At 45.5% G+C, this 27,167-nt stretch overlaps 2 protein-coding genes across 3 annotated transcripts; one reads left to right on the top strand and one right to left on the bottom strand.

The window, feature by feature from the left end:
* Positions 1 to 251: 251 nt before the first annotated feature.
* Positions 252 to 4,142, bottom strand: LOC131137961 (tyrosinase-like). The gene is made up of 5 exons (XM_058086462.2): positions 3,320 to 4,142; positions 2,999 to 3,215; positions 2,777 to 2,924; positions 1,770 to 1,951; positions 252 to 567 (listed from the first exon to the last, which is right to left on the bottom strand). The coding sequence occupies exons 1-5, from the start codon at positions 4,139 to 4,141 to the stop codon at positions 299 to 301; spliced, it is 1,638 nt and encodes a 545-aa protein (XP_057942445.2). The 5' UTR covers position 4,142; the 3' UTR covers positions 252 to 298.
* On the top strand, positions 3,963 to 27,150 carry grm5a (glutamate receptor, metabotropic 5a). Of its 2 annotated transcripts, XM_078787616.1 has the most exons (19): positions 3,963 to 4,046; positions 5,883 to 6,158; positions 9,863 to 10,138; positions 10,209 to 10,342; positions 11,825 to 12,089; positions 12,157 to 12,271; positions 13,613 to 13,862; positions 16,816 to 17,051; positions 17,138 to 17,259; positions 18,552 to 18,676; positions 18,737 to 18,905; positions 19,220 to 19,346; positions 20,208 to 20,325; positions 20,400 to 20,586; positions 21,644 to 21,802; positions 22,483 to 22,608; positions 23,127 to 23,309; positions 23,375 to 23,535; positions 24,271 to 27,150. In XM_078787616.1, the coding sequence occupies exons 3-19, from the start codon at positions 9,932 to 9,934 to the stop codon at positions 24,923 to 24,925; spliced, it is 3,339 nt and encodes a 1,112-aa protein (XP_078643742.1). In that variant the 5' UTR covers positions 3,963 to 4,046; positions 5,883 to 6,158; positions 9,863 to 9,931; the 3' UTR covers positions 24,926 to 27,150. The 2 variants fall into 2 exon arrangements, with proteins under 2 accessions (XP_078643742.1, XP_057943509.2); XM_058087526.2 differs by lacking the exon at positions 3,963 to 4,046 and having other exon boundaries at positions 5,864 to 6,158.
* The last annotated feature ends 17 nt before the right edge of the window (positions 27,151 to 27,167 follow it).

The raw sequence follows: 27,167 nt of genomic DNA, 5'->3' as shown, positions 1-27,167 counted from the left end.
AGGGCCACATTGCATTTATGGACACCCTCAGAAGGCTGCTTGGAGCTGTCTATATATTTATCCATCCATCCATTTTTCTCCGAAAAAGGAGAAGTACATTTTTCACACACATTATTTGCGGGCCTCATAAAATTATGTGGCGGGCCTTGAGTTTGTTGACACCTGTGTTTTAAAACATGTTCATCCCACACATCTTTATTGTGACATCAACTTGTGTGTATATATATATACGTATATATTTTTGGTACAAATGTATTTTTTGAGTTGATCTTGATGGCGCTGAAAGTAAAGCATTTCCTCACATGCTGGCTGTTTGATAGTTATGGACTTGGCTTACTTCTAAACCGTTCTGCCTAATAAGCGGCTGGCTCTCAGGGAATGCGAATAACCTTTTCCACCGCCACTCACTAAGCTGTCGCCATCCCAGAATGGGTCGCTTGACCCTTCGTGCCGCCGCAGCCACGCTCACCGACACAAAGCCTCCACAGAGGCCCGCTAGCAGCAGCCAGGGCCATACGTCCTGCAGCTCCTCCAAGTAGGGACGCATGGCCTCAGACAGACGCTGGGCTGCGGAGGACATGGGAACAAACATTTTGAACATTTTCAAAGAAAGTAACATACTTTGTGTTTGCATAAATCTTCAAGACAATTTTGATTGTTTAGTACTGAATACTGAAAAATACTGATAGTTCAAAGGATGATATTTTATAATGCTAAGAAGTTGGATATATTTCTACAAAAAAACTATGTCTCAGCTTTGAGATATCCAGTAGGTGGAAAAAGTGCATCTTTTTTTTTCTCCCAAATATTTCTTCTAATTTCTTTCAGCTTCTGACGTAACCTTTGTGAATTTTCTTCTCCTAATAATATGACTTTATTCCCATTATATTATAACTTTTACCCCAACCCATTTTTTTCTACCACTTATCCTCACGAGGGTCGCGGGGGTGCTGGAGCCTATCCCAGCTGTCTTCGGGCGAGAGGCGGGGTACACCCTGGACTGGTGGCCAGCCAATCACAGGGCACATATAGACAAACAACCATTCACACTCACATTCATACCTGTGGCCAATTAACCTAGCATGTTTTTGGAATGTGGGAGGAAACCGGAGTAGCCGGACAAAACCCACGCATGCACGGGGAGAACATGCAAACTCCACACAGAGATGGCCGAGGGTGGGACTGAACCCAGGTCTCCTAGCTGTGAGGTGTGCGGCTAACCACTCAACCACCGTGCAGCCTCTCATATTACAACTTATTACAAAAAACAAGTATCTTTATTTCAACTCTGTTGGTAAAATAAAATTTTAATTTGGTCATATTAGAAGTTTATTCTCATAAAATTGCGACTTTTCTCCTCATTAGAATATGACAGTTTTTTCTTAATATTTTGACTTTTGTCTTGTAAAATTATACAGTAGCTTAAATTTCCAACTATTTCAACTTGTTTTGTAGTTAATGTAGTTACATTATACTCTTGTAGTATTATATTATTCCAATATTTTAAATTTGCCCCCAGCCTAACTTTATTTTTTATTTTGTTTTTTGTTGGTTTCTCTAATTGTGACTTAGTAATATTTCAACTTTCAACTATATATCAACACACACCCCACATTTTACAGTCAACAAAACTACCATATATGTTATTTGTGTCTTGATTGCATGTACACAGTACAAGACAACGTCTTCAGTGAACCTAATATTACTTGAACATTAAAGACAATCAAGGACAGTTCAGTGTTTTCTATTGAACAACAAAGGCGACTTACTGGCATCCAGCAGACGGGAGTACTCATATCCCAGATCTTTGCTGGATGTGAAGTATTCTATGTTTCTGTGCAGGGGCAGGAAGGGAACCATGTAGTACCCACTGTTGTGCCCAATCGGGGCGTTAGAAGATGGATACTGGGATGGGTCGGGCCTATGCCTCCTGAGCCATTCCTCGTAGAGGCTCGCATGGGGGGAGGGGGAGGTACACATTAGCATAGTGTCATCTTGCATTGGCATTTGTACAATGGTGTGAAAAAGTGTTTGCACTGTTCCTGATTTTTTTAAAACGTTTGTCACACTTACATGTTTCAGATCATCAAACAAACTGAGCTTTGGGACTCTAGCAAACCACAGTGAGAGCCATTATCCACAAATGGCCAAAACAAGCAACAGTTGTGAACCTTCCCAGGAGTGGGCACCCAAGCAAAATGACTCTAAGAGCGCAGTGATGACTGATCCAAGAGGTCACCAAAGACCCGATAACAACATCCAAAGAACTGCAGGCCTCACTTGCCTCAGTTAAGGTCAGTGTTCCTGCTTGTTAAGCCCTTTGAGGCTCTTTTGTGATTAATGGCTATATAAATAAACTTGACTTGACTTGACCAAGACTAAAATATGGTGGTGGTAGTGTGATGGCTTGGGGCTCTTTTGCTGCTTTAGGACCTGGAATACTTGCTGTGATAAATGGAACCAGAATTCTGCTGTGTACCAAAAAACCCTGAAGGAGAATGAACTTGGGTTGTGCAGCAGAACCATGATCCAAAACACACCAGCAAGTCCACCTCTGAATGGCTGAAGAAAAAACAAACAAAGACTTTGGAGTCCTGACCTGAATCCTATTGAGATGCTGTGGCATGACCTTAAAAAGGATTCATGCTAGAAAAGCCTCCAATGTGGCTGAATGACAACAATTCTGCAAAATTCATTGACTAATGTTTAAATTTGCTGCAAGGAAATGAGAAATCAGGAAGGGGACAAACACCTTTCACACCACTATGTGTCTCACCTGTCAACAAAGGCATGGTGCAGAAGGAATATGGGGTCGTTGGCAGAACCCTGCACTGAGGACATAGAGCCGTTCATGAAGACATGGAGGGCAGCATGCATGCCCATACGAGTGCTGTTACCCAATCCTGTCTGGGGGTCCCCGAATCCTACAAGATAACCAGCACACTTGGATTTAAACAGGGTCTTTTTAAGGCTACGAGAGGACTCGTGCCTGTGTAACCTTCCATGGTGTTCCTGAAGCTCATGTTGGCCGTGCGGTCCAAGGGGCCCGTGTCATAGTTGGCCAAGCTTAGGGTGAACGCCACGTCGGCGGAGGTCGGCAGCCGCTCCACCACGTTGCGGTTGTGGTTGCCTGGGTTACGTCGCAACAGACCCTCCGCCCTAGCGTCGCACAGGACACCCTGGTTGTTGTAGTCCTGCGCTTGGGAGCACAGCACCTGCTGACACAAAGAGTCCCTGCGTGATCCACTTTACAGAATGTGTCTGGGACATTTTCATTCATGGAAACTGTCAACGTTTTGCCTAATCAAGCTGTTCTTACCCTCCAAGATGAGAAAATAGAACCAGGACTAAGCAAACTGGAGTCCTGGGTGCTGCGGCCCCCCATCAACTCATCCGTACACACATCACATCCCTGCGCATCCCTCCAGTCCCAGTAGGGAATGGAGAAACTGCCATCCCCAACCAGCTTCCTAATCTCATGCTCCCAATGCAGCAGGTAGACGCGATGCCAAGGGAGGAACGCCGGCGCCCAGTGGGCAAAGTCCACATCGGTCCACACGTTGCCCGGCCCGCCCAGTAGAGCATCATGGGACACGTAGTAATGCATCCACACGAATATGTCATACACAGACACATTAGCGAACATGGGGTTGGAGCCGTTGTCCATCTCCTGGTAGGTCCCCGTGAGGACCACATAGTCTTTGCTGACCGTCTGTTTGGCCAGATTCAGGTAGGACACCAGTCTGATTCTCTCGCCTCGGGACAAGTGGAATATGTTCCTCCTGAGGGTTTGCCTCCTCTCGTTGCAGTTCACCCCAACGTAGCCAAACTTGCAGTCCCCACAGTTGAAACCCATGAAGTTTCCTGTGCACTGGCAGGTGCGGTTAAAGAAGACCAGTGGCCACTTTTCCCGGTCGTCCACCCCACTGAAGGGGTACTGGGGGCCGTCCGGAGCATCCGACACCTCCACATCTTGGCAAAAGCCCCGACCGGAGCTGGCCCCGCATGCCGAGCCGTCCCCTTCCCAGAGTGGGCAGCACTCCTTGGTGAGCAAGGCCTGTCGGGTGGCGCATGGGCGAGGGAATTGTTGGAGGGAGGGCGCCCAAATGAGCGTGAAAGTGATGACAGTGACGCGCCACATCCCCAACCAGCGTGGAAGTCTGACACTGCCTGGCTTTCATTTGTCAAGTCTTAAAGTCTTCTCTTCCCAAACTCCTCCTTTGTCTTGAGCCGGTCACATGCCGCATAACCTCGGGGTGAGGCTTAATTCACACACGCGGGGGGGCCGGGGGCACTTACTCAGCCAGAAATGATAGCATCACACCAAATGTTCGCATTCATCCAAAAAGTGAACTGCGAAAATGTCCTGAGCCTTTCATTGGTGACTTTGTCCTGAAATCAAATACTTCGATGCATTATAAGGATCTGCTTTGAGTGCTAAACAACCCAATATCACCCCCCCCCCGCCCCACCACCGAACAAGTAATTGAACAAAGACATGTACTGACAAACCCCACAAGACAAGGCTAAAGAAAGATTGTTGTTGCTGCCGTTATGGGACAGCCACGAGACTGCATGAGCGGCACCACAAACACACACAGTATGTTGGGCCTAAACATTACTTTCATCAGCCTGGGGGTGGGCGGTATGCCCCCACAGGACACTCCTTGTGCTATTGAAGGAGAAATTGCATGTGTCCAAATGTTTGATTAGTAGCCACGTGAATTTCCACAAACAGAAGGGCTTATTAAGGTTGTATCCCAGCTGCTACCCCAGGCAGAAAACTGCAACCAGTCTATGTAACAATGTTGTCTTTGGAGAAGAGTTCAATTCAGTCAATTTCACTTGACTGCATTGAAGGCCTCACTTGACCCATGACTATTAGTTTTATTTGGCATATATTGTATATTACAAGGGGCTGCACGGCGGACAAGTGGTTAGCGCGCAGACCTCACAGCTAGTAGACCAAGGAGACCAAGGAGTTCAATTCCACCCTCGGCCATCTCTGTGTGGAGTTTGCATGTTCTCCCCGTGCATGCGTGGGTTTTCTCCGGGTACTCCGGTTTCCTCCCACATTCCAAAAACATGCTAGGTTAATTGGCCACAAATTGTCCATAGGTATGAATGTGAGTGTGAATGGTTGTTTGTCTATATGTGCCCTGTGATTGGCTCGCTCGAAGACAGCTGGGATAGGCTCCAGCACCCTTGTGATCCTCATGAGGATAAGCGGTAGAAAATGAATGAATGAATTATTTTACACTCGTCAAAGATCCACTATATGACAGGAGCACACTGCTGTCTGTGTTTTTGTGTTTGTGTTGTGTTTTTCAGGAATATCCTCCCAAGCTTTGAACTGAATTGTCATTCCTGGGCTGGAGTTGTGCCCAGTGGCTTCATTGGGCCTATTTTGAATATTGTTCTTAAGCCCCCCTAAATATTTTGTATTGAGTTTTTTCAATTTTTTTATTGATTTTAAATTTGTTCCCATTTTTTTTTTTTTTAATGTCTACTACATTCATTCACATCTTGTGCATCTCGCCCCCCCCACACACACACGTCCTCAGAACCAAGTCGCTGCCTTTTTGATGGCGGCAACGTAGAGAACACGTGTGACCACTAGAGAGCACCACAGGACCAATTTAATAAGAGTTGTGCTTCCAGTATTAGTCTGAGTATCGAGGGCAAGTGTGCAACCAGTGGTCAATTTGCGGCCCCCCGCTGTTTTTATAGGCCCTGAGCACCACGTGTGGTGTATTTACAGTAAGGTGTCACTACGCCGTCTGTCGGCCGGGCGTGTACACTACACCCGAGGAATGAAACGTACAGCTGCTAGACTTTTAATGGACGAGGATTGAACTATTGTCATTGTTATGCTTTGGTAGGGTGTGCAACCAGTTTCCATGTGAGCCGCCTGGTCCTCTGGAATGAAGCGCTGACAGCGTGGAGCCGTGTGGGAGGGGACGGTGACGGGGGCGGTGCAGCCCGAGACGGGAGGCTGTGTGGTTCAGTGTTGCTGATGATGCTGCATCAGTAACTTTAATGTCAAGAAGAGAAGATGTGATGAGCAGTTTGCTGCAGCCTTTTACTAAAAACAAGAACCGAGTTCCTGTGATGGAGATGGTCTCACCAGCTTCTTCATGGCTGCTGGAGGCAAACAGGTAGGCTGAAAGAAAGTTGGAGGGTGAATGATTCAAAGGTTTTCCATATGTTGCTACTGCTGTATTATTATTATTATTATTATTATTAACATATTGACACGTCAGCTGTTCTCGAAAACGGTGTGTTTTACAGTTGCTGTTGAAAGCTTACATCCACTTGATGTGTGCCCTCCATGATTTATTCGGAAGCGTTTTTCCCCATGTTGGAATGATTACACCATGTACATATTCAACATTGTGTGTGCTGTTTTCATATATTGGTCAGAATGATCCATTCCATCCATACTCAAATGTACTGTATACTGTAGAGTCGCCCAAATCTTACTATAAGTGGTGCTAAAGGTTTTAAAATGCTATTAACTTTTTGGTCACGCCATAGCACTCATTGGTTGGACCATTACTCAAAACAACGGACTGTCCAAGCAAGTCAGCGAGACCTGTTCCATCGCCCTCACATAATAGGAATTTGTTCAGTAACCTTGTAGAACATTGGTGCACTATGCTGGCACCGCTTCGGGAAACCAACCTGCTTAACCATTGGTGCGGAGAAGAGTGTTTGATTTAAAAAAAAAAAAAAAAAACGGCTGCATGGCGTGAAGTGGTTAGCACGCAGGCCTCACAGCTAGGAGACCCAAGTTCAATCCCATCCTCGACCATCTCTGTGTGGAGTTTACATGTTCTCCCCGTGTGTTCCAAAAACATGCTAGGTTAATTGGCGACTCCAAATTGTCCATATAGGTATGAATGTGAGTGTGAATGGTTGTTTGTCTATATGTGCCCTGCCATATGTACCCCCGACCCTAGTGAGGATAAGCAACATAGAAAATGGATGGAAGAATCTGAAATTTTGTCTTATTGATAGTGGATGAACATATTACTTTAGTTGACTATAGGCATTCTTTATCCGTGACTCACTTTTACCAGAAATTGTATTGCTTACTGTAGTATTTGTCTAATTTTATACACATACACTGTATATTTCTGTATCTAATGGCATCACATATACTGATAAGAAAGCATCATTAACTTAAGGGTTTACATTTTTCATGTTTAAGTATTTCAATGAAGGTCTTCCAAAGGTTTAAATGCAATCAAATGTTTGGGAATTTCCAAAAACAAGCAAATGAAAAGGTGTGATTTTAACAGTTCACCTATTCGATTCACCCATTTAAACGGTGTAGTACAAGAAAAAATACTGTTTCAATGTAAAAAAAATAACTGCCTTCACCGTTTTTAAGTTTACAACCACTTACTGTCATTTAAACGGTTTAGTAGTGCATTTTCTACAAGAAAAAAAAATACTAAATGTACTGTTTTAGAAAGTACATTTTCTATGTAAAAAAACTGCCCTTCACCGTTTTCAGGGCTACATCCACGTATTGTCATTTTAACGGTTGTACTAATGCTTTGTCTACGACAAAAAATTATAAAAAGTACAGTTTTCGAAAGTAAATTGATTTACAGTTTTTCAGTTTTAAAAAAACAATTTTGGATTGTTTTTCAGTTTACGGTCGTTTACAGTCACTGTTTGACAGTATTTCACCGTAAAAACAACAGACTTTTTTTTTTACAGTGTATGTGCCCTGTGATTGGCTGGCCACCAGTCCAGGGTGTACCCCGCCTCTCACCCCAAAGACAGCTGGGATAGGCTCCAGCACCCCCACGACCCTAATGAGGATAAGTGGTAGAAAATGAATGAATGAATGAATGAATAGTTGAGTACTAGTGAGGATAAAAAAAACTGTATTATATAAGCTTCTGTAGATTGAACCCAGCCTGCACAGTTGAAAGAACAGTGTCACTAATCTAATGAATATGAATCAGCTACTTTCACAAATCAGATCAAAAAACAATGAGTCTGTTTGTTTACAGAGACTGATCTAAAACCCACACACCCGCTGGACTTGTGCCAGTCAGGTCTTCAAACATGCAGAGTTTAGTAGCATGTAGCATCTGATTTGATCTGAATGCATCATTGTCAGGCAACCGGATGACAAAAATCGGTCATACTGTGTACCAAAGAAGTAAGTGTCATATCATTGATAATTTGGGTCTTTTTTCACAAAATAAACAAAAGATGAGAAAACCCACCAGGCTGGAGGGATTATATCATGAAATCATCTCTCACGTTCCAGCATGAGCTACGGCCCTGCTTCATTCCTTTCTGAGATGCAATTCAGAACCATGGACAGCACTGCAGTGGCACAAAATGCCAAAAGAAGAAATGTGAATGGCAATTTTTGAGGAAACAGTTTATCGCAAAGCATGAAAATGAAATCCAAAGTTCAAAGGGCACCTATTATGCTCATTTTTCCCCCCCTTGTATTGAGGTGTGGTCTCCTATAGAGCAGCTACGCACAATAACCTGCACAGAACTTTTTAGATTTTCCAGAATCTGCACCTATTCCAGCTGTATTTCCTTTGATGTGTGCTTCCTGCAGAAACGGTCTGTAAAAATTGATTCCACCCGCAGGCATGCTCACTCGGCTGTGATTGGCTCAAGGTGCTTCCGAACTATCCACCATATAAGGAAGTCTGCCGCTCTGTGACATCACAGAGGTGCAGTTTTACCACACCTTTTGAAACCGAGCATTTTGAGCCATCCAAAACGTCTTTTAGGGCTCACATTATCTGAAACTTTGGCATCGTTTAACACGAGAATACAACATTCTAAGTACTCTTCTATTCTAACTACATTTATAGGTCAGAAAAGTGAAAAAAGCATAGTAGGTCCGTCTTGGAGCCGGCTTTTAAAAGATGAAAATGTGGCAAATTTTTGGATTCATTGTCATTTTCTGTCAAATATACATACAGTCATGATCTCTTGATGGCAAAGGCAAAAAAGCTTTCTCTCTTTGTTGAGCTGCATAAGCAAGGCGTCTCGCAGCACGCCATTTGCTGCTGAGGTTGGACGCAGTAAGACTGTGATTTGAAGCCTCTTCAAAGACGCTGAGAGTTATGGAACAAAGAAGTTAACCCCAAAAATTGTCGGGAAGAGCCTTGGCCCAAATGGCGGTTGTTACTGGTGCTGAGCGCAGACAGGAATTTGACACAGGAACCTTGACGGTTGATGTCATGACAAGGAGATCCCACCTGAGATGTTTTCCAATCATGATCTGGGGTGCTTTTTTCCTTCAATGGAAGAATTGAACTTCAAGTTGTGCAGGGGTGGCAAACGGCAGATGGCTACGTGCAGATGCTGCAGGGGACAATCCCTCATGACTGAAGGCCCTTTTCAACAAGACAATGATTTATTCCAGAGGAATAACATCACTCTTTTGGACCATCCTATGTGTTACCATGATCTACATTTAACTGAGAACATTTGAGGATGGATGGCAAGGGAAATTTACAAAAATGGACATCAGTTCCAGACAATGGTTGCCCTCCGTGAAGACATCTTCACCATCTGGAGCAACATTCCCACTAGCTTCCTGGAAACACTGGCGTCAAGCATGCACAAAGCAATATTTCAGGTGATTTCTATTTTAGGGGCGTTTTCAGGTTTTTTGAGCTATGATCTTAAACATTTGATCCGCTGATGAGTAGCCTATTTCACTTTAATGCTCGTTTCCAATAAATTCTAACTCATTTTTGTCTCACTTTCATTTCACTTCAGCAGTACAAAATGTAAATTCTTGCAATTTAAAAGTACATTTATTCAAATGTGTGACATCTAACCCTTCCTCCACAACTTTGAACAGTACCAGTGCTCCCACACTCATGGCCAAGCACTCCTGTGAACTCTGAGGGGGCGCCGAATAGCGGGAGGAATGAAGTGGAATGTCAGTTTGGTGGAGATGTTTGGACTTTACGTGCAACTGATCGCCACGAGTGTGCTACTGGGAGTCGATCTGGGCCACAGGGATCGAGCCGGGGTCAGCGCCCAGAACAACGAGAGGAGGGTTCTGGCTCACATCCCGGGTGACGTCATCATAGGAGCCCTGTTCTCAGTTCACCACCAACCCCCTGCGGACAAGGTTGGTGCTCTGAAGTTTTCACTTGCTGTTGACTTTCAGGCGTCATCTTTGCATGACACGTGTATATCAGGTGCACGAGAGGAAGTGTGGCGCAGTGCGTGAGCAGTACGGGATCCAGAGGGTGGAGGCCATGATGCACACACTGGATCGAATCAATGCGGACCACAGCATACTCCCGAATATCACTCTTGGATGTGAGATCAGGTAAACTGTTACCTTTATATTATGGCTTTTGATTATCTTCAAGAAATCATTTTTTTGTCCACCCCAAATGGCAGATTCAGAATGGAAGCGCGGTCAGAGCACAAAGTGCTGCTGTAAATTTTAGCCAATGAGAAGCCTGGAAAAAGTCATGTTGGCGAAATAGAGACATAATTAATATACCATGTCATTGGACATACTAGCCTGAGATGTGGTAATATCGTACATGGAGATGTCTTGGTCGTCCATTCACTCTATCACATTTTTAAAAATAAATGAATGAATTAATTATTGTTTTATGGTTGACTACCGCCTGTTATTTGGGGGGCATAAAAATGGCTAACTGAATGAGTACAAAGGAAGTAAGTACAAATATAAGGCATTCAGAAGACTCATGCACAGGTCACTAGGTGTCAGTTATATTACATTGATGAGATGAAAAGGGCATCGTAGTAACCGGATTATCATAATAACCAGGTATCGTACTAACGGAACTAATTATATCATAAAAGACTAGAAATTTGCCGGGAAATGAAAATAGTATCGTAATAAGCAGTAATTCGTTATAACCGATATCGATATAACGAGTCTTTACTGTACCATGTCATTGGACATACGAGCCTGAGATGTGGTAATATCGTACATGGAGATGTCTTGTTTTATGAGAGAAAGTTATGATGTGTTATGGTCATCCATTCACTCTATCACGTTTTTAAAAATAAACGAATGAATTAATTATTGTTTCACGGTTGACTACCGCCTGTTATTTGGGGGGTGGGGCATAAAAATGGCTAAATGAATGAGTACAAAGGAAGTAAGTACAAATATAAGGCATTCAGAAGACTCATGCACAGGTCACTAGGTGTCAGTTATATTACATTGATGAGACAATAGCCATTGCAGGAAGTAGGCTGTCCAGAAGAAAATAACAAGGAACTTTCCCAATTGGCGTGTAATGGCTTATATTCTGTTATTATGTCGATTAAATTGCCTAATAAGAGAGTAAAGTTGACTATAGGGGTGCTGTTTCATATGTAGAGGGCTCTAAAATGTTCCATCCATCCATCCATTTTCTATACCGCTTATCCTCACTAGGGTCACGGGCATGCTGGAGCCTATTCCAGCTGTCTTCGGGCCAAAGGCGGTGTACACCCTGGACTGGTGGCCAGCCAATCACAGGGCACATATAGACAAACAACCATTCACACTCACATTCATACCTATGGACAATTTGGAGTCTCCAATTAACCTAGCATGTTTTTGGAATGTGGGAGGAAGCCGGAGTACCCGGAGAAAACCCACGCATGCACGGGGAGAACATGCAAACTCCACACAGAGGGTGGAATTGAACCCTGGTCTCCTAGCTGTGAGGTCTGCGCACTAACCACTAGACCGCCGTGCCGCCCGGTTTAAAACATGTACAAGCATATTTTAGCCTAAAGAGCCAGTGATTCCCTCTCAAATTGCTCATGATCTGAACCGCAGGGACTCGTGCTGGCACTCTGCCGTGGCCCTGGAGCAGAGCATCGAGTTCATCCGAGACACGTTGGTGTCCAGTGAGGAGGAGGAAAGCCAGAGCAGGTGTGCCGCCGAGTCGGGCAGCGTGGTGGTGCCACCGGGCAAGAAGCCCATCGTAGGCCTCATCGGACCCGGCTCCAGCTCGGTGGCCATCCAGGTGCAGAATCTCCTGCAACTCTTCAACATCCCACAGATCGCCTACTCGGCCACCAGCATGGATCTCAGTGACAAGGTCGGAGTTTGGGCTTTTATTGATGAATTATTTCCAGATAAACACGTGGATCGTTTCCTTCCTGCAGAGCTTGTACAAATACTTCATGAGGGTGGTGCCGTCGGACATGCAGCAGGCCCGAGCCATGGTGGACATCGTCAAGAGGTACAACTGGAGCTACGTGTCGGCCATACATACTGAGGGTAAGACTTTACAGTGCTGTGTGGAGTTTGTATGTTCTCCCCGTGCATGCGTGGGTTTTCTCCGGGTACTCCGCTTTCCTCCCACATTCCAAAAACATGCTAGGTTAATTAGCCACTCCAAATTGTCCATAGGTATGAATGTGAGTGTGAATGGTTGTTTGTCTATATGTGCCCTGTGATTGGCTGGCCACCAGTCCAGGGTACCAGTCTCGCCCGAAGACAGCTGGGATAGGCTCCGGCACCCCCGCGACCCTTGTGAGGAAAAGCGTTGGAAAATGAATGAATGAATGTAGCAACCAGAAACGAGACATGTATTAGCAAAACAGTGTGAAGGCACATTGACAAGGAATGCAGCATGGAGGTGTGCAACTCACATGAGGGCATGAAAATGACACCCCACCTTCAAAAAAGAATCCTAGCGGTCTTGCTTAACTTAACTATTCACGTTGCAAATACCGTCGCCGTAATACAACAATACAGTGTCACTATCTTGCCTGCTTTTCTCACAAGAATGATTGGAAATAATCTGTTCCGGGGTCAAACTGTGACCATCATAAAATTTTAGCCGCGTCTCAGTTGGTGCACTTCCATATTTAGGGTAATGAAAAAATGCCGTGCACTTAAAACGGTGAGTGTGTCATGATGAACTCCACTCATGGCGGTGGAGGAGTAACTCGTAGCCGTGGAAAGTAGCAGAAACAAAGGAGGATGAAGTTAGTGGGTAAATATTTGATCGTCATTTCTGGTAACAATTCACACACTCAGGAACTAAATACACAGTGTACTTACTGAAGTGGACTGGATGTATACTTTACTATACTTTATTCATTGCATATGCTCTGTTTACATGTGTGAAAAGATATTATATAAGCTACATATATATATATATAGCATATGAGCTCGTATGATGACACGCCTTAAACTGTATCACAAATCCCTCGCCACTTAGCGGTACGGCGATGAAGTTAGTTTCACTTTGGATACTCGGCTCACTGCCTTCAGTGGTAGTTCCCTCTTCCTGTGCCCGGACTGCTGTGTCATGGTGCAGGGAGCTCGCACAGGAAGTGCCACTCTAACTGCTAGTTCTTTATACTAGGGACCGTCAATAAATTACTATTACGTTGAAGCGTGTTGGTTAAAAACTGTATTCATAAACTGTATTCTAAATCACACTACAAATAGACCGTAACCAGGGAAATGATTAGTACTACTTTTTAAGTATTTTGCACACATTTTTTTTCCAATTTGATCTTCTGTATAAAAACATTGGATCAGATGGGAAGCCAAAAATGTGCATCTGAGGCCCGTTATCACGCTAAATAAGCACTGCCTCTTCCACAGGTAATTACGGTGAGAGCGGCATGGAGGCCTTCAAAGACATGGCAGCCAAGGAGGGCATCTGCATCGCGCATTCGGACAAGATCTACAGCAACGCCGGCGAGCGTAATTTTGACAAGCTTCTCCACAAACTGCGCGGCCACCTGCCCAAAGCCCGCGTGGTGGCCTGCTTCTGCGAGGGCATGACGGTGAGAGGAATCCTCATGGCCATGCGGCGCCAGCAGTTGGTGGGCGAGTTCCTGCTGGTGGGGAGGTGAGATGGAGCGCTACTCTCAGCAGCATCCTCATCATCACATACATCCCATCCATCTATCCATCCATCGTCGCCATGGAAACCAAAGGTACTCTTTCATTATTTTTGTTTGCTTTGCTTCATCTGTTGTGCTTCTTGGACCGTCTTCATCATGTCGATGACTTTCATAGTGTGCAGAATGGAAGGAAAAAGTGCAAGGGAGTGGAGGCATAGATGGGGGGGGCTGGTGGGTGGAGGAATAAGCAAGAATGAGGGGGTTGATGAAGCTGGAGGATGGCTTGCGAGGAGGAGAAGAATAAGGTGTTTTATTTTAAGGCCGCCTGGCGCCCGTCCCTGGCGTTCTATAAATGCTTCTGCTCATTAGGCGCCGCACATGTGGGCTGCAAGAAACATAAAGTAACCTTGAACTACATATTGCGACGCCGTGTCGTAGCACACATGTCCACTTGAACATCTTTTAGGAGTCATGCATTCACCTGAACAGACATGCTGTATCTTCCTTATTCATACACTACATTTTCACCCTAAATGACATTTGTGGCGCCCCCTGTTGGTTTTGTTAAACACTTTGGAAGGCATGCTAGCATACATATAAAAGAGCTATAGGTTTTATAATCGTTAGACAAATGCTCAATTTCTCGACTATAGTACAAGTCGCAACAGTAAAAAAAATGCACTGGACTTAGGAATTGGATTTCTCTATTTATTTATTCTGGAACGGAAAGTCATTTAGCTACACAATTGCATGACATACTTGGGAAGCGGAATTGGACAATAACAGACAAAGCCAGCGAGTCCAATAAGCAAGTTACCAAAATATATAAGTTCACCGAGCTCCCGATCTCAGTTGTCACATGCATCGAGCACCCTCTCATGGCTGTCAATGGGAATATTCACTCCTTGGCTCATATCAGCATGAATTAACATTTAAAAACATGTTGCATTTCATATATATATTATCATAAAGAAGTGACAAGATCACAATTAGCGTACACCCTTGTGTTTTTCGGTTTATAAAATTTACAGCAAAATTTGTTCTGTTTGTTTACATTTTGGGCTGCATGGCGGTCAAGTGGTTAGCACTCAGGCCTCACAGTTAGGAGACCCGAGTTCAATTCCACCCTCGGCCATCTCTGTGTGGAGTTTGCATGTTCTCCCCGTGCATGCGTGGGTTTTCTCCGGGTACTCCGGTTTCCTCCCACATTCCAAAAACATGCTAGGTTAATTAGCCACTCCAAATTGTCCATAGGTATGAATGTGAGTGTGAATGGTTGTTTGTCTATATGTGCCCTGTGATTGGCTGGCCACCAGTCCAGGGTGTACCCCGCCTCTCGCCCCAAGACAGCTGACATAGGCTCTTGTGAGGATAAATGGTAGAAAATGAATGAATTATTATTATCACAAAACCATCTTATTAGCATCCTATTGACTTGCTAATATATTGAAATAATAATCATAAACTGAAGTGGAAGTGTTAGTTTATCCCTTTCATTCATCATCTATATATATTTAGAATTGTTTTCTGCAGGTAAAACTATCATTTAAAAACTCTAAAAGTGGGTTTTGTGCTAACAGATGAATTTGATTTACATTATTTCTCATAGGAAAAAGGGGATTTAGTTGTCATCGGTTTTGAGTCGGACCTTCTGGAGAAGATTAATGACACTAACCAAAGTTCCACTGTATAATATAGTATGATATGTAATATACAGTATATAGTAATACTATATAAGATTTTTCACCAATCTTGCAGTTGTCAGTCCCCTTAAGGTGTGAACCAAATTGGTTGCACCAGATTGGGTCTTTGAGAAATTTCAAGTCAGTCAACACAGTCGGGTTGCATTTTTTGACACATTCTACTATAAATCTGAATTTTCCTGTGTAATTGTTGAATTTCTTTCATCTTTATTGTCTGTATTGATCCAGTTTTTAAGAGTGCATTTACATTTGCACTCCTGGATTGTCAGGAGCTTCTGTAGAGCTTCTAAAAAGAAGTCACTAATGACTAACTGGGCCATTCTTGTTAATCACCTGAAAAATTGCTTTGGGCGTTCTTGATGCCAGTGTCTCCAGGAGGCTAGTGGGAATGTTGCTCCAGGTGGTGAAGATGAACCTGGTGTCCATGTTTGTAAATTTCCCTTGCCATTCATCTTCAAATGTTCCACAACTACAGTATAATAAACAAGTTGGGAGTTTCTGTGATGCAGCTCTCATTGGATACCTAATAAAGTGGCCAGGAGGCACCAGGGAGACTTGACTCCCAAACATCTGACCTGAAACATTAACTATAGTAGGATTGGAGCCAAATAAGCTCACGTCTATTCTCATCTCTCCCAGTGGACTCAGTCGGAAGGTTGATTGCACGTTGTCCGCACGTGCGTGTGTATAAAAAAAATAATAATAATAATTGAGAGAAACTTTAAAATGCTGGAGTTACACAACCTCAGCGTGGGTGTTCCGCTCGGATCCCCCCCCCCCCCCCCCGGACGGTGGAGGAGATCATTTTATAACACATCCTCAGAGAGGCGAGCGCTGAAATGCTATGCTAGTGTTGAAAAGGCAGCGATGGATATGAAAAGCATGCGGGGCTCTGACTCTGTATGGTTTGAATCACTCTTGAACGAGAGCACCAGAGCCCACGCGGTGAACCGCGAGGGCAACGACGCTGCGTACGGCGTGTTCCTACACCACCTACGAGCCTGCGCACACACCGCACAACACCGCACTGGCCAACTTTTAAGGAGAACAAACAGCATCCAGTCTCAAGTAAAAATAACAGCACAGCAGTTGCTCAACTGCAAAGAGCACCACCGTCAGTACGTGACTCCTGAGGCCACGAAAAGGGGGAGAAGGTGATCTGACAACATTGTCATGTGTGTTTTCAAAGTCAGCAAGCGTCCTCTAGATTCAGATTAAGAGATTCATCTCGAACATCCGTTCTCTCCTGGCTCAGCGACGGCTGGGCCGACAGGTACGACGTGACCGACGGCTACGAGAGGGAGGCGGCGGGCGGCATAACCATCAAGCTCAAGTCGGCCTACGTCACGTGGTTCGACGACTACTACCTGAAGCTGAAGCCCCACTCCAACCTGAGGAACCCGTGGTTCCCCGAGTTCTGGCAGCACCGCTTCCAGTGCAAGCTGAGGGGACACCCGCAGGAGAGCGCCGCCTACAACCGCTCCTGCAGCTGTGAGTGCAACACACCCGTCTGTACATCACCGGAATGTTCCTCACCGGGAGGACATTTGTCCGTTGCATTTGTCTGTCCTGTGCAGCGAGAGAGTCCCTTCGCCACCAGTACGCCCAGGACACCAAGATGGGCTTTGTCATCAACGCTATCTATTCCATGGCCTACGGTCTGCACGCCATGCAGCAGGTCCTCTGCCCGGGATATAAGGTACATCTGGAATTATTGCAATAATCGTTGCAGGCCTGATATATACAACGGAACCTTGGTTAGCAATTGGCCTCGTGTTTTGTACACCAGAATTTTGTCTCGGTTTGAGTGCATTTTCTGGTTAGCATACAATATAGTGCTTGACTTGTTGTGCTATTAATACACAGTGTGAGTGCAAATGTCTTCTTAATGTATTTTTATCACAAAACATCCATGTTAGGATCTTTTTGGTTTTTATAAAACGGGGAAACAGGAAGAAGAAGTCAGCTTTGTCGCTTAGCATAATTGATGTACAGTAAATGCCCTTACAGGGCCAGGTTAAGCTACACCTTCCCTGTTATATGGCTTTATTGGAGGTTTTGTTGTTATGCAAATTTGGAGCGGCCTCACTGGAGCAGGAGGGGATAGAAAAGAAGAAAAAGGAAAACAGGAGGTAGCCATGATCAAAAGAACCACAGACACTTTGAGGTGAGAAACACGACTGAATTGAAGAAATAGAGTAACTCAGCAAAACACTGAGGTGCTATCTGTGTTGATCTCACTGCCACATCATGTCTTTGGCAACAAGCAACAACTATAAAAACATAAGGTTTGGCTTTCTGGAAGGGATGAATTGGATTTATTTCATTTGTTATGGAAAATTTGATTTGGTTAGATGAAGTTTTGGTTCGAGTCGGACCTTCTCAAACGGATTAATGACGCTAACCAAGGTTCCACGGTGATGGAACCTAATCATTACGGATAGATACATTTTTTTTTCAGTTACTACTTTTCCAGATTGATAATTTAAAATTAGATTTTAAGAATAAACCGGGACATAAGAACGTAACTGGGCTGCATGGCGGTCGAGTGGTTAGCGCGCAGACCTCACAGCTAGGAAACCCGAGTTCAATCCCACCCTCGGCCATCTCTGTGTGGAGTTTGCATGTTCTCACTGTCCTTGCATGGGTTTTCTCCGGGTACTCCGGTTTCCTCCCACATTCCAAAAACATGCTAGGTTAATTGTATGAATGTGAGTGTGAATGGTTGTTTGTCTATATGTGCCCTGTGATTGGTTGGCCACCCGTCCAGGGTGTACCCCGCCTCTCGCCCGAAGACAGCTGGGATAGGCTGTATAAATAATGCATTTAGGTAACTGAATAATGAACTTACGTTCATAATGAATTCAACTAAGACAATCAGGCAGTCTGAAAGGAAGGATAGCGCCACCTAGGGTACTTGGACGGCTTAGGTTTTTAGCTGTCGTGCTTTGACTAAACTATGTCGATGCTTACACCACTTCCTGTCCACAGGGCTTGTGCGAGTCCATGCGTCCCATCGATGGGCGCCAGCTGCTGGAGTTCTTGATGAGAACAAACTTCACCGGCGTCTCAGGCGAGATCATACACTTTGACCAGAACGGAGACTCGCCTGGCAGGTAAGAAAGGTGGGAAGAAGAAGTACACAAGAAGTACCGGCAAGGCTTTGCATCTCCTAGATACGAAATCATGAACTTCAAGCACATGGGTGAGGAGGAGTACGCCTACGTCCACGTGGGCAGCTGGGATCAGGGCGGCCTGCGTATGAATGATATGGAGATCTGGAGCAACGACAGCGACGTCATCACATCGGTCTGCTCGGAACCTTGCCAGAAGGCTCAGATCAAGGTGGGCAGCTGCCAGCAAAACAAGAGTTTATTTTAGTGAGGAACGCATCTGAGTCCTCATCTGACATGTTGGCAATCAGATGGTTCAGTTCCTCAGCAGGGACTCTCCTCTCTTTTCCAAGCTTTAATCTCTTCCCATCTGGACTTCTTCAGCTCCCTCCAGTGTTTCAGTGCTAGCGTCTTTCTCATTCTCTGCTCCTCCTTGGGCTCCCCTGGCGAGGACCTGCTCTCCTAGCCTACAAAGTGCAAGATTACTGTAGCTACAGACTGTAGTCTCTGTGGAGCTTGGCGACATCTAACCCTGTGCATGTGCAGGTGATCCGCAAAGGGGAGGTGAGCTGCTGCTGGACCTGCACGCCCTGCAAGGACAACGAGTTTGTCTTTGATGAGTACACCTGTCGTACCTGCGTCCTGGGCTCGTGGCCGACAGACGACCTGCGGGGTAAACTTTAGTTTCTCACGTACAAACGTTCCCGTCTCGATGTCTTTGAATGTGGCACACACAACACAAATAAGCAAGTTTGGATTCCTGAACGCTCCCTGAAGATCCCTGTGGGGCTTACCTTCCGGAACCACCGGCGAATCCGGAAGATTGGAATTGATACGCCCATAAAAATGTTACACAGGTCTCAGCTACCTCCTCCCCAAACCCTCCTGCTCGCTCCTTCTCCAATTTCAAATCAACATTTGCAATGGGATAGGCTCCAGCACCCCCGTGACCCTTGTGAGGATAAGCGGTAGAAAATGAATGAATGAATGAATTAATCATTTGAGTGTTAAGTTGCTGTGTGATGAATTTGAATAAGTGAGTGCTGTAATTATTAGATTAGATTCAGAATCCTCCCTTTCTCTCTTCTAACACACTTTTTAAACATTTAAACACATTTACACGTCAAGTATAAAATGTGTACTGTAGATACACTGGTCATCAGGTCACCTATTATGCTCATTTCCCAGCCCTTTGTATTGAGTTGTGGACTCCTATAGAGCAGCTACACACAATAACTCACACTGTAACCTTTTTAGATCTTCCAGAATTTGCGCCTATTCCAGTTGTATTTCCAAAACGGTCTGTTTTAATTTATTACGCTAGGCCTCCAGGCACACCCATTGCCCCATGATTGGTTCCACTGGTTCAATGCCCATATAAGGACGTGTTAGAAAACAGAGCCATCCCAAACTGCTTTCAGGGCTCACTTCCAAATGCACAAACCCCATTATCTGACACTTTGTCATGGTTTAACACGAGAATACAACAACAACACAACACTGATGGAAACGTCTACCCTTTCTTTGCTAATAGGATGTGAGCCCATCCCGGTGCAGTACGTCCGTTGGGGTGATCCGGAACCCATCGCCGCTGTCGTGTTCGCCTGTCTGGGTCTGCTGGCGACTCTTTTTGTCACATCCGTCTTTGTCAAGTAAGTAAAAGGGGTCCATTTAAAGTCACTTTCTTAGCATGCGATGAGAAGATGAGAGTGGCTTTGGTCGGCAGGTTCTGGGACACGCCTGTGGTCAAGTCATCCAGTCGTGAGCTGTGCTACATCATCCTGGCTGGAATATGTCTGGGCTACCTGTGCACGTTCAGCCTCATCGCCAAGCCCCACATCGTCTACTGTTACCTGCAGAGGCTGGGAATAGGCCTGTCCCCTGCCATGAGCTACTCCGCCTTGGTCACCAAGGTGCCCTTTGCCCTCTTCCCACTTCATTTGCACTTTCATTCATTCATTCATTTTCTACCGCTACCCTGGACTGGTGGCCGGCCAATCACAGGGCACATGTAGACAAACAACCATTCACACTCACATTCATACCTATGGACAATTTGGAGTCGCCAATTAACCTAGCATGTTTTTGGAATGTGGGAGGAAACCGGAGTACCCGGAGAAAACCCACGCATGCACGGGGAGAACATGCAAACTCCACACAGAGATGGCTGAGGTTGGAATTGAACTTGGGTCTCCTAGCTGTGACTCCTCGCTGTATGCGGTAACCACTCGACCACCGTGCCGCCCGTGTTCTAAACATAAAAAAGGTTTTAAAACGAAGTGGGGAAGGTCAATTTCAATGTGGAATTTTACCATTTCCACACCGAATGGGAGGAGAACTTCTTTTCACTGCCATGGCTGACACCATGGAGCATGACAGTATTCTAATGTCATGTCTCAGGATAATTTGGCTTCTGTTTACGTACATTTTCCGGTTTGCGTCCAATATAGTGAGCGTCTGGTGATGTTATTAATACACAGCATGAGTCCAACTATGGTCTTAATGTCTAAAAAGAAAAATGAAATGGCAACCGGAGGTCATCTGCATGACTCGTCTGTGATGGTTGAGTCTCACAATTCTTACCACATAGCACGATAATGTTAATGTATCGGCGTTACATCGGAACTGAACCCTGGTCTCCTAGCTGTGAGGTCTGCGCGCTAACCACTAGACCGCCGTGACGCCCCCCAACCCCCTTGCACTTGTCTAATAATTATACATACTATGGTTTTCCCTTCTTCTTCTCTACTTAAATCTGGCACTTTCATTCCAAATACACACGTTGGGTGGAGCAACCCTAAAAAGTGACAAAAACAACAGCAGGCATCAGAGAGCGACATGAAGTCCATTTCAATCCAAAAAGGAGATGCATGTCTTCCGTGGGCATGCCTGAGATGTGTGGAGCGGGACGAGGTGGGGGGATTATTGTCAGCAGCGTTATTCACAGCGCTGTGTCTATTTTGGATGCAGACCAACCGCATCGCTCGGATCCTGGCAGGCAGTAAGAAGAAGATCTGCACCAAGAAGCCTCGCTTCATGTCCGCCTGCGCACAGTTGGTCATTGCCTTCCTGCTCATCCTGCTGCAGCTCGGCATCATCGTGGCGCTGCTCGTCATCGAGCCGCCTGAGGTGTGTGCGTGCGCGTGTCTGTGTGTGTATACTCTATATACTATATACAGTAAAGTCTCGTTATATCGATATTCTCGGGAGTCTGAAAAAATATCGATATAACCGGACTATCCATATATCCGATCCTGCGCCGAACTGCATTAAAAGTGGGCGGATCTTTGATATGGCATGTAATTTTCTCCTTGAGTTCATGGATTGCGTATCTAGAATGCTTTTGTACTACAATAAATTTTGTACTACAGTAAATAAAAATAAACTTACGCTGTAGTGATTACCGGTTACCGGGACATAATTCACCCCGGAACTATCGATAGGGAAGGTGTTGCCACCCGGAGGGGTAGGTGCGAGGGACGGGTGTTTTCCGCTGTGTGTGCTGCACCGTTCGCCGTGTTCTTTTTTGGTATTGAAATCCTTAAGCAAAGATTGATTTAAGCTGCTTTTGTATCGATATAAGCAGACCAAATTGGCTGGCGGGAGATGAAAAGGGCATCCTAGTAACCGGATTATCATAATAACCGGGTATCGTACTAACGGAGCTAATTATATCATAAAAGACTAGAAATTTGCCGGGAAATGAAAATAGTATCGTAATAAGTAGTAATTCGTTTTAACCGATATCGATATAACGAGACTTTACTGTATACTGATTATGGCTGACTAACTAAAGGTCTCCTCTTTAGGTCATCTATGACTATCCCAGCATACGTGAAGTGCACTTGATCTGCAACCTCACCACTCTGGGGGTGGTGGCGCCGTTGGGCTACAATGGTCTGCTCATCCTCAGCTGCACCTTCTACGCCTTTAAGGTGTGTGTGTGTGTGTGTGTGTGTGTGTGTACATTACATACAATAGTTTTGTGGTGAAATGTCACAGAAGATTAGAATTACAATCTGCTTTAACTTGGCAATTCTTGTGTTGTTATTAATTTGCGTTTTCATGTCTGTCTCTCCAAAAGTGTACAAAAAGAACAGAAAATGTCCCTACATTTTACAATCTTGAGAAGTTTGAGTCACACTGACCCCTCCTGCTACCTTTTCTTATTCTGTGACAGAGTAGCATCTTGTAGCTGTTTTTTTTTTCGGTTTAAAACTGCATCAACCGTGATCTCTTCTATTGCGGAGTTGCATCATTACCTCTTTGTGTCTCTTGCGCCAAAATACACAAAAGACGTACTGTCTACACATCTTGTAGCGAATTTATTCATGGTGGAAGTACATTTATGGCAGGCCGACACAAATAATTGAATGAATACAGGAAGCGGTGAAAACCAAAATCCAATATGTTTGATCTAATTCTTTCAGCTTCTTTTTCTTCTTCCAATCAGACTCGCAACGTTCCGGCCAACTTCAACGAGGCCAAGTACATCGCCTTCACCATGTACACCACCTGCATCATCTGGCTGGCCTTCGTGCCCATTTACTTTGGCTCCAACTACAAGATCATCACCATGTGCTTCAGCGTCAGCCTCAGCGCCACGGTGGCTCTCTGCTGCATGTTTGTGCCCAAGGTAGCTACTGAAACTACTCCTGTACTCCTTTTGTCCTATATTTGAATCCAAAGACGGATTGACAGGTGTACATCATGCTGGCCAAGCCGGAGAAGAACGTGCGCAGCGCGTTCACCACGTCCACGGTGGTGCGCATGCATGTGGGCGACGCCAAGAAGGCGGCCAAGGCATCCAGCAGCATGGCCAACCTGTTCAGACGCCGTTCTTCCACGCAGGAGAACATCAGGTAGGATCACTCCTTCTCTTTTCAATAGCGATGCTTCAGAAGAACTTCAGAACTTTTTGGAGCTGTAATTGTAATACAGTGAAATCATCAAATCACGATGTTATTGCCCAAGGTTACCACCATGCTAAACGTCTTTTAGGGATTCATCAGTCAAGAACTCTGTTGAGTCACCATGATTAGCATTTGTTGAAATTGTCTAAATTCTGATTTTTAATGACACATGATGGCAACTGTCCTTCAAACTTTCAAGGAGGCAAATCAGGAACCCTATTGATTTTGATTGATATTTGAGAAGATTGCTAGCTATAGCAAGACTCGTTAACGGTCCCAGATGAACTTGAAGGGGGTTATTGATGATTGATTTTGACGGCTATGTGACACATGATAGCAACACGTGTGTCAGGTTTGAATGGTGTTTGGGTCTCAGGGTGATTTCTTTAGATCCTCCAGAGATGCTACTGAAGGCTTTCCAGGAACCCGACATGCACTCACTGGTGGAGTAAGAGGCTGGAAGGCGGCCTGATGTAGGTCGACTGCTCCCATGGGAAAGCCGCCAACATTAAGGATCCCTCTTTCGAGGAACGGTGGATTATTACACAGAATAGTAGAGGGAGGGGTTATTGGGTGGGGGGGGCGTCAGGAAGTAGAACATGGAGGCTCTCCTTCCAAGGTTACTAGTGAGGTGTAGAGAGAGTACGTTGACGTTGACAGGCTTTGGTTTTGTTCCCGGGTCAGCTCCAATGGGAAGTCTGCATCCTGGGAGCAGAACGAGAGCAACCTCAGACCCAACCTTTGGAAGAGGATGTCCTTCCATGTCAAGAAGAAGGAGGCAGCAGAAGCCAACCAGACTGCCATCATCAAGCCCTTCTCCACCGGCGGCGACGCAGCCGTCAAGATGTCGCCGTCATTCCAGGCGGGAGGAGAAAGTGAGGAAGGAGGAGCGTTGAGCACCTATGGCGGCGACATCAGCGTCATCGGTGTGGGTGAGCTAGGAGTGATAGGAGGTCCAGCAGAAGGCGCCACCATCATGGACCAAATCAACTGTGTGGTCAACAGCTTCAACATCTCTGACCTAGGCGTCGCCCCCCTGCAGGGCGATGCCAGCCCGCCTCGAGGAAGACCCGCCCACTCTGGCGTCACCACGCACGCCGAGGTGGCCACTTTCTGTGAGGGCCGGGCGGCGGGGAAGCTGTACGAGCAGCTGGCGGGAACATGCGGTCGCCGACTCAGAAACATGGACGAGCTGGCCGCCCTGACCCCGCCGTCGCCTTTCCGGGACACCTCGCTGAGTTCCCGCAGTAGCTCTTCCCACTCCATATCCGCCGCCTCCGAGGCAGAGTACGGGCAGCTTTTGCCGCGACACTACAGCCAGAGCGCCTCCTCTCTGTAGACGTGGGCATGACGCCTCAGCGGTGCCTTGAAACAGACAAACATCATGTGACGTGGAAATTCCTTTCCTGGACCATAGTCCTCTACGAAGCTAAGCAACACTCCAAAGAAAATGTGAAGAAAAGCATACAACACTTTCATAATATTGCTTTACACCAGGGGTGTCCAAACGGGCCATTTGTGGCCTGAGCCTGGTTTTTAAAAATAAAGTCAAAATATTAAAAGAAAAAAGTCATCATTTCACAAGAAACAAAACAAAGTTTTAAAAAAAAAGTATTGTGGGAATAAAGTCATAATGTCCCTGGACTGGTGCCCGGCCAATCACAGGGCACATATAGACAAACAACCATTCACACTCACATTCATACCTATGGACAATTTGGAGCGGCCAATTAACCTAGCATGTTTTTGGAATGTGGGAGGAAACCGGAGTACTCGCAGAAAACCCACGCATGCACGGGGAGAACATGCAAACTCCACACAGAGATGGCCGAGGGTGGAATTGAACTTGGGGTCTGCGTGCTAACCACACGGCCACCGTGCAGCCAAGACGGAAGTTGATACTGAAATAAATATAAGTCCGTAGCATATCTACTTAACAACATAACAAATTGGCCCATTTTTCATTTTTCACGATGTGGGCCTCGCTGGAAAAGGTTTGGACCCCCCTACCTTGCCTGTATATGTTTCTACAGGATATGTACATCTTCTTACAGTAGATGCTTTGGATAACATTCATTGACTTCAATCTAGTCGCCCGCTTTACGCCCACAGTGGAACCTCTAAGGTTGAACACACATCAGGAATAATCTGTTAGTGGCTGCTGGGGGGTGCACTTCCCCACCTCCCAGGCGGAACACCTCACCCTCATGCACGCACTTCTATGCTAGACTTTCCCACCTCCCCCTCTGAAGCCTGACTGAGTTTGCGTCATGGACCTGCTACACACCATTCTGGCTGAGCTCCAAGCACCATTTCCGGGCTGCGTGAAGCCAGTTCCCTCGCTGCTCTGTGAAGCCTCGCTGGACGTGCTCCAGACAGAACACCTCTCCCATTTGGCCAGGTTCCCTTCACCATTTCCGGGCTGCCTGAAGGCCCGGTTCCACACTAGATCCTCACGAGGCATGCTCCAGGCACACGCCATGCTTTTTGCAACCTTCCCGGGCGAGCGGCAGGCGGAACTCCTTGCTATTATGGTCGGAATCCCTGCACCATTTCCAGGCTGCATGAAGCCCGGTTTCACACGAGGCTTTCCCACCCCTCCTGGAGCCTCACTGGTGTGTGGAATGGAGCTTCACATGGCGTTCCGGCAGGGCTCCACACACCATTACCAGGGCTGCATGAAGCCTCTTCCCGTGCTAAGCAACCCCACCTTTCTACTTTAAAAGATCAATACTTTAGTTCAAGTCAGACATTTGACTTTAGAGGTGTGTTATTCCTCAAAAAGCGTGGCTGTATTCCAAATGTTGTGACTTAGAGGTTCCACTGCATCTAAAGGCGGCATTGGACTATTTTATCTGACTGTGCTTGCAATAATGAGATATAGCGCTTCTACTTTTAGACGTGTTAAATGTCCGTGCAGCGAAAGTCTGAACATGAATGCAAAAGCAAGAAAAATGAAGAAGTGTTCTCAGAGAGCTTCCCTTTTTGTGAGGCGGTTCCCGACCACGTGGATTGTCTTAACAGACCCCAGTGAATGTAAGATGGTCGCTTGGAGATCTTCTTCCACCTCAGGGTGTCTTTTGAAGCAAAACGGCTTCTCTCTCTAGCGACTTTGTGCACACTGAAATGTAGTAGCGTTCTTTATTTACCGTTGCTTATATAACGCGGCAAAGAGGACACTTCAGGCCGTCTACTAGCCATGACACTTGGAATTTCGATATCCTTTATTTCTTTCTGTACGCAGCTGCCTGACATTTATGTTCCTATGATGTTGCTTCCTTGTGCTCGGTGTGGTTTTCAGGACTGGAGTGTTTCTTTTTTTAGGATTTAAGAGATGACTCTTGGTGTGTGTTTGTTGCATGTGTGTACGCACATGAACGAGCCGCCATGTTTGCATGTTCGTGCCAATAGACCCGTGTGACACCAACATAGGAATGATGTTTTCCTTCTACTTTTCCTAGAAGATGTGTTCTATTTATTGTAGGCGTTGTTAAAACAGAAAAGTCTTTTCATGATTCCACTCTAAACTGTTCTTAGTAAAGCTGAATAAAGTTTGAATGATAAAATGTGGATGGTGTTTT

The sequence above is a fragment of the Doryrhamphus excisus genome, linkage group LG21 (genome assembly GCF_037039965.1).
Source record: "Doryrhamphus excisus strain RoL-2023G ecotype Guam linkage group LG21, RoL_Dexc_Guam_v1.1, whole genome shotgun sequence".
In the NCBI taxonomy this organism is placed as follows: Eukaryota; Metazoa; Chordata; class Actinopteri; order Syngnathiformes; family Syngnathidae; genus Doryrhamphus; species Doryrhamphus excisus.
Note: the sequence above shows the minus strand (reverse complement) of the source record. Positions and strands in the feature narration are given on the sequence as shown.

Bases quoted from the DNA above. Each gene is read 5' to 3' on its own strand.
- grm5a (XM_078787616.1), top strand. From the start codon at position 9,932: ATGAAGTGGAATGTCAGTTTGGTGGAGATGTTTGGACTTTACGTGCAA. The intron at 22,609-23,126 runs GTGTGTGTGTGT...TCTTCCAATCAG, and splicing joins GCACCTTCTACGCCTTTAAG to ACTCGCAACGTTCCGGCCAA. The intron at 23,536-24,270 runs GTAGGATCACTC...TTCCCGGGTCAG, and splicing joins TCCACGCAGGAGAACATCAG to CTCCAATGGGAAGTCTGCAT.
- LOC131137961 (XM_058086462.2), bottom strand. From the start codon at position 4,141: ATGTGGCGCGTCACTGTCATCACTTTCACGCTCATTTGGGCGCCCTCC. The intron at 3,216-3,319 runs GTAAGAACAGCT...TTGTGTCAGCAG, and splicing joins CTATTTTCTCATCTTGGAGG to GTGCTGTGCTCCCAAGCGCA. The intron at 568-1,769 runs GTAAGTCGCCTT...TGTCCTCCGCAG, and splicing joins CTCCCGTCTGCTGGATGCCA to CCCAGCGTCTGTCTGAGGCC.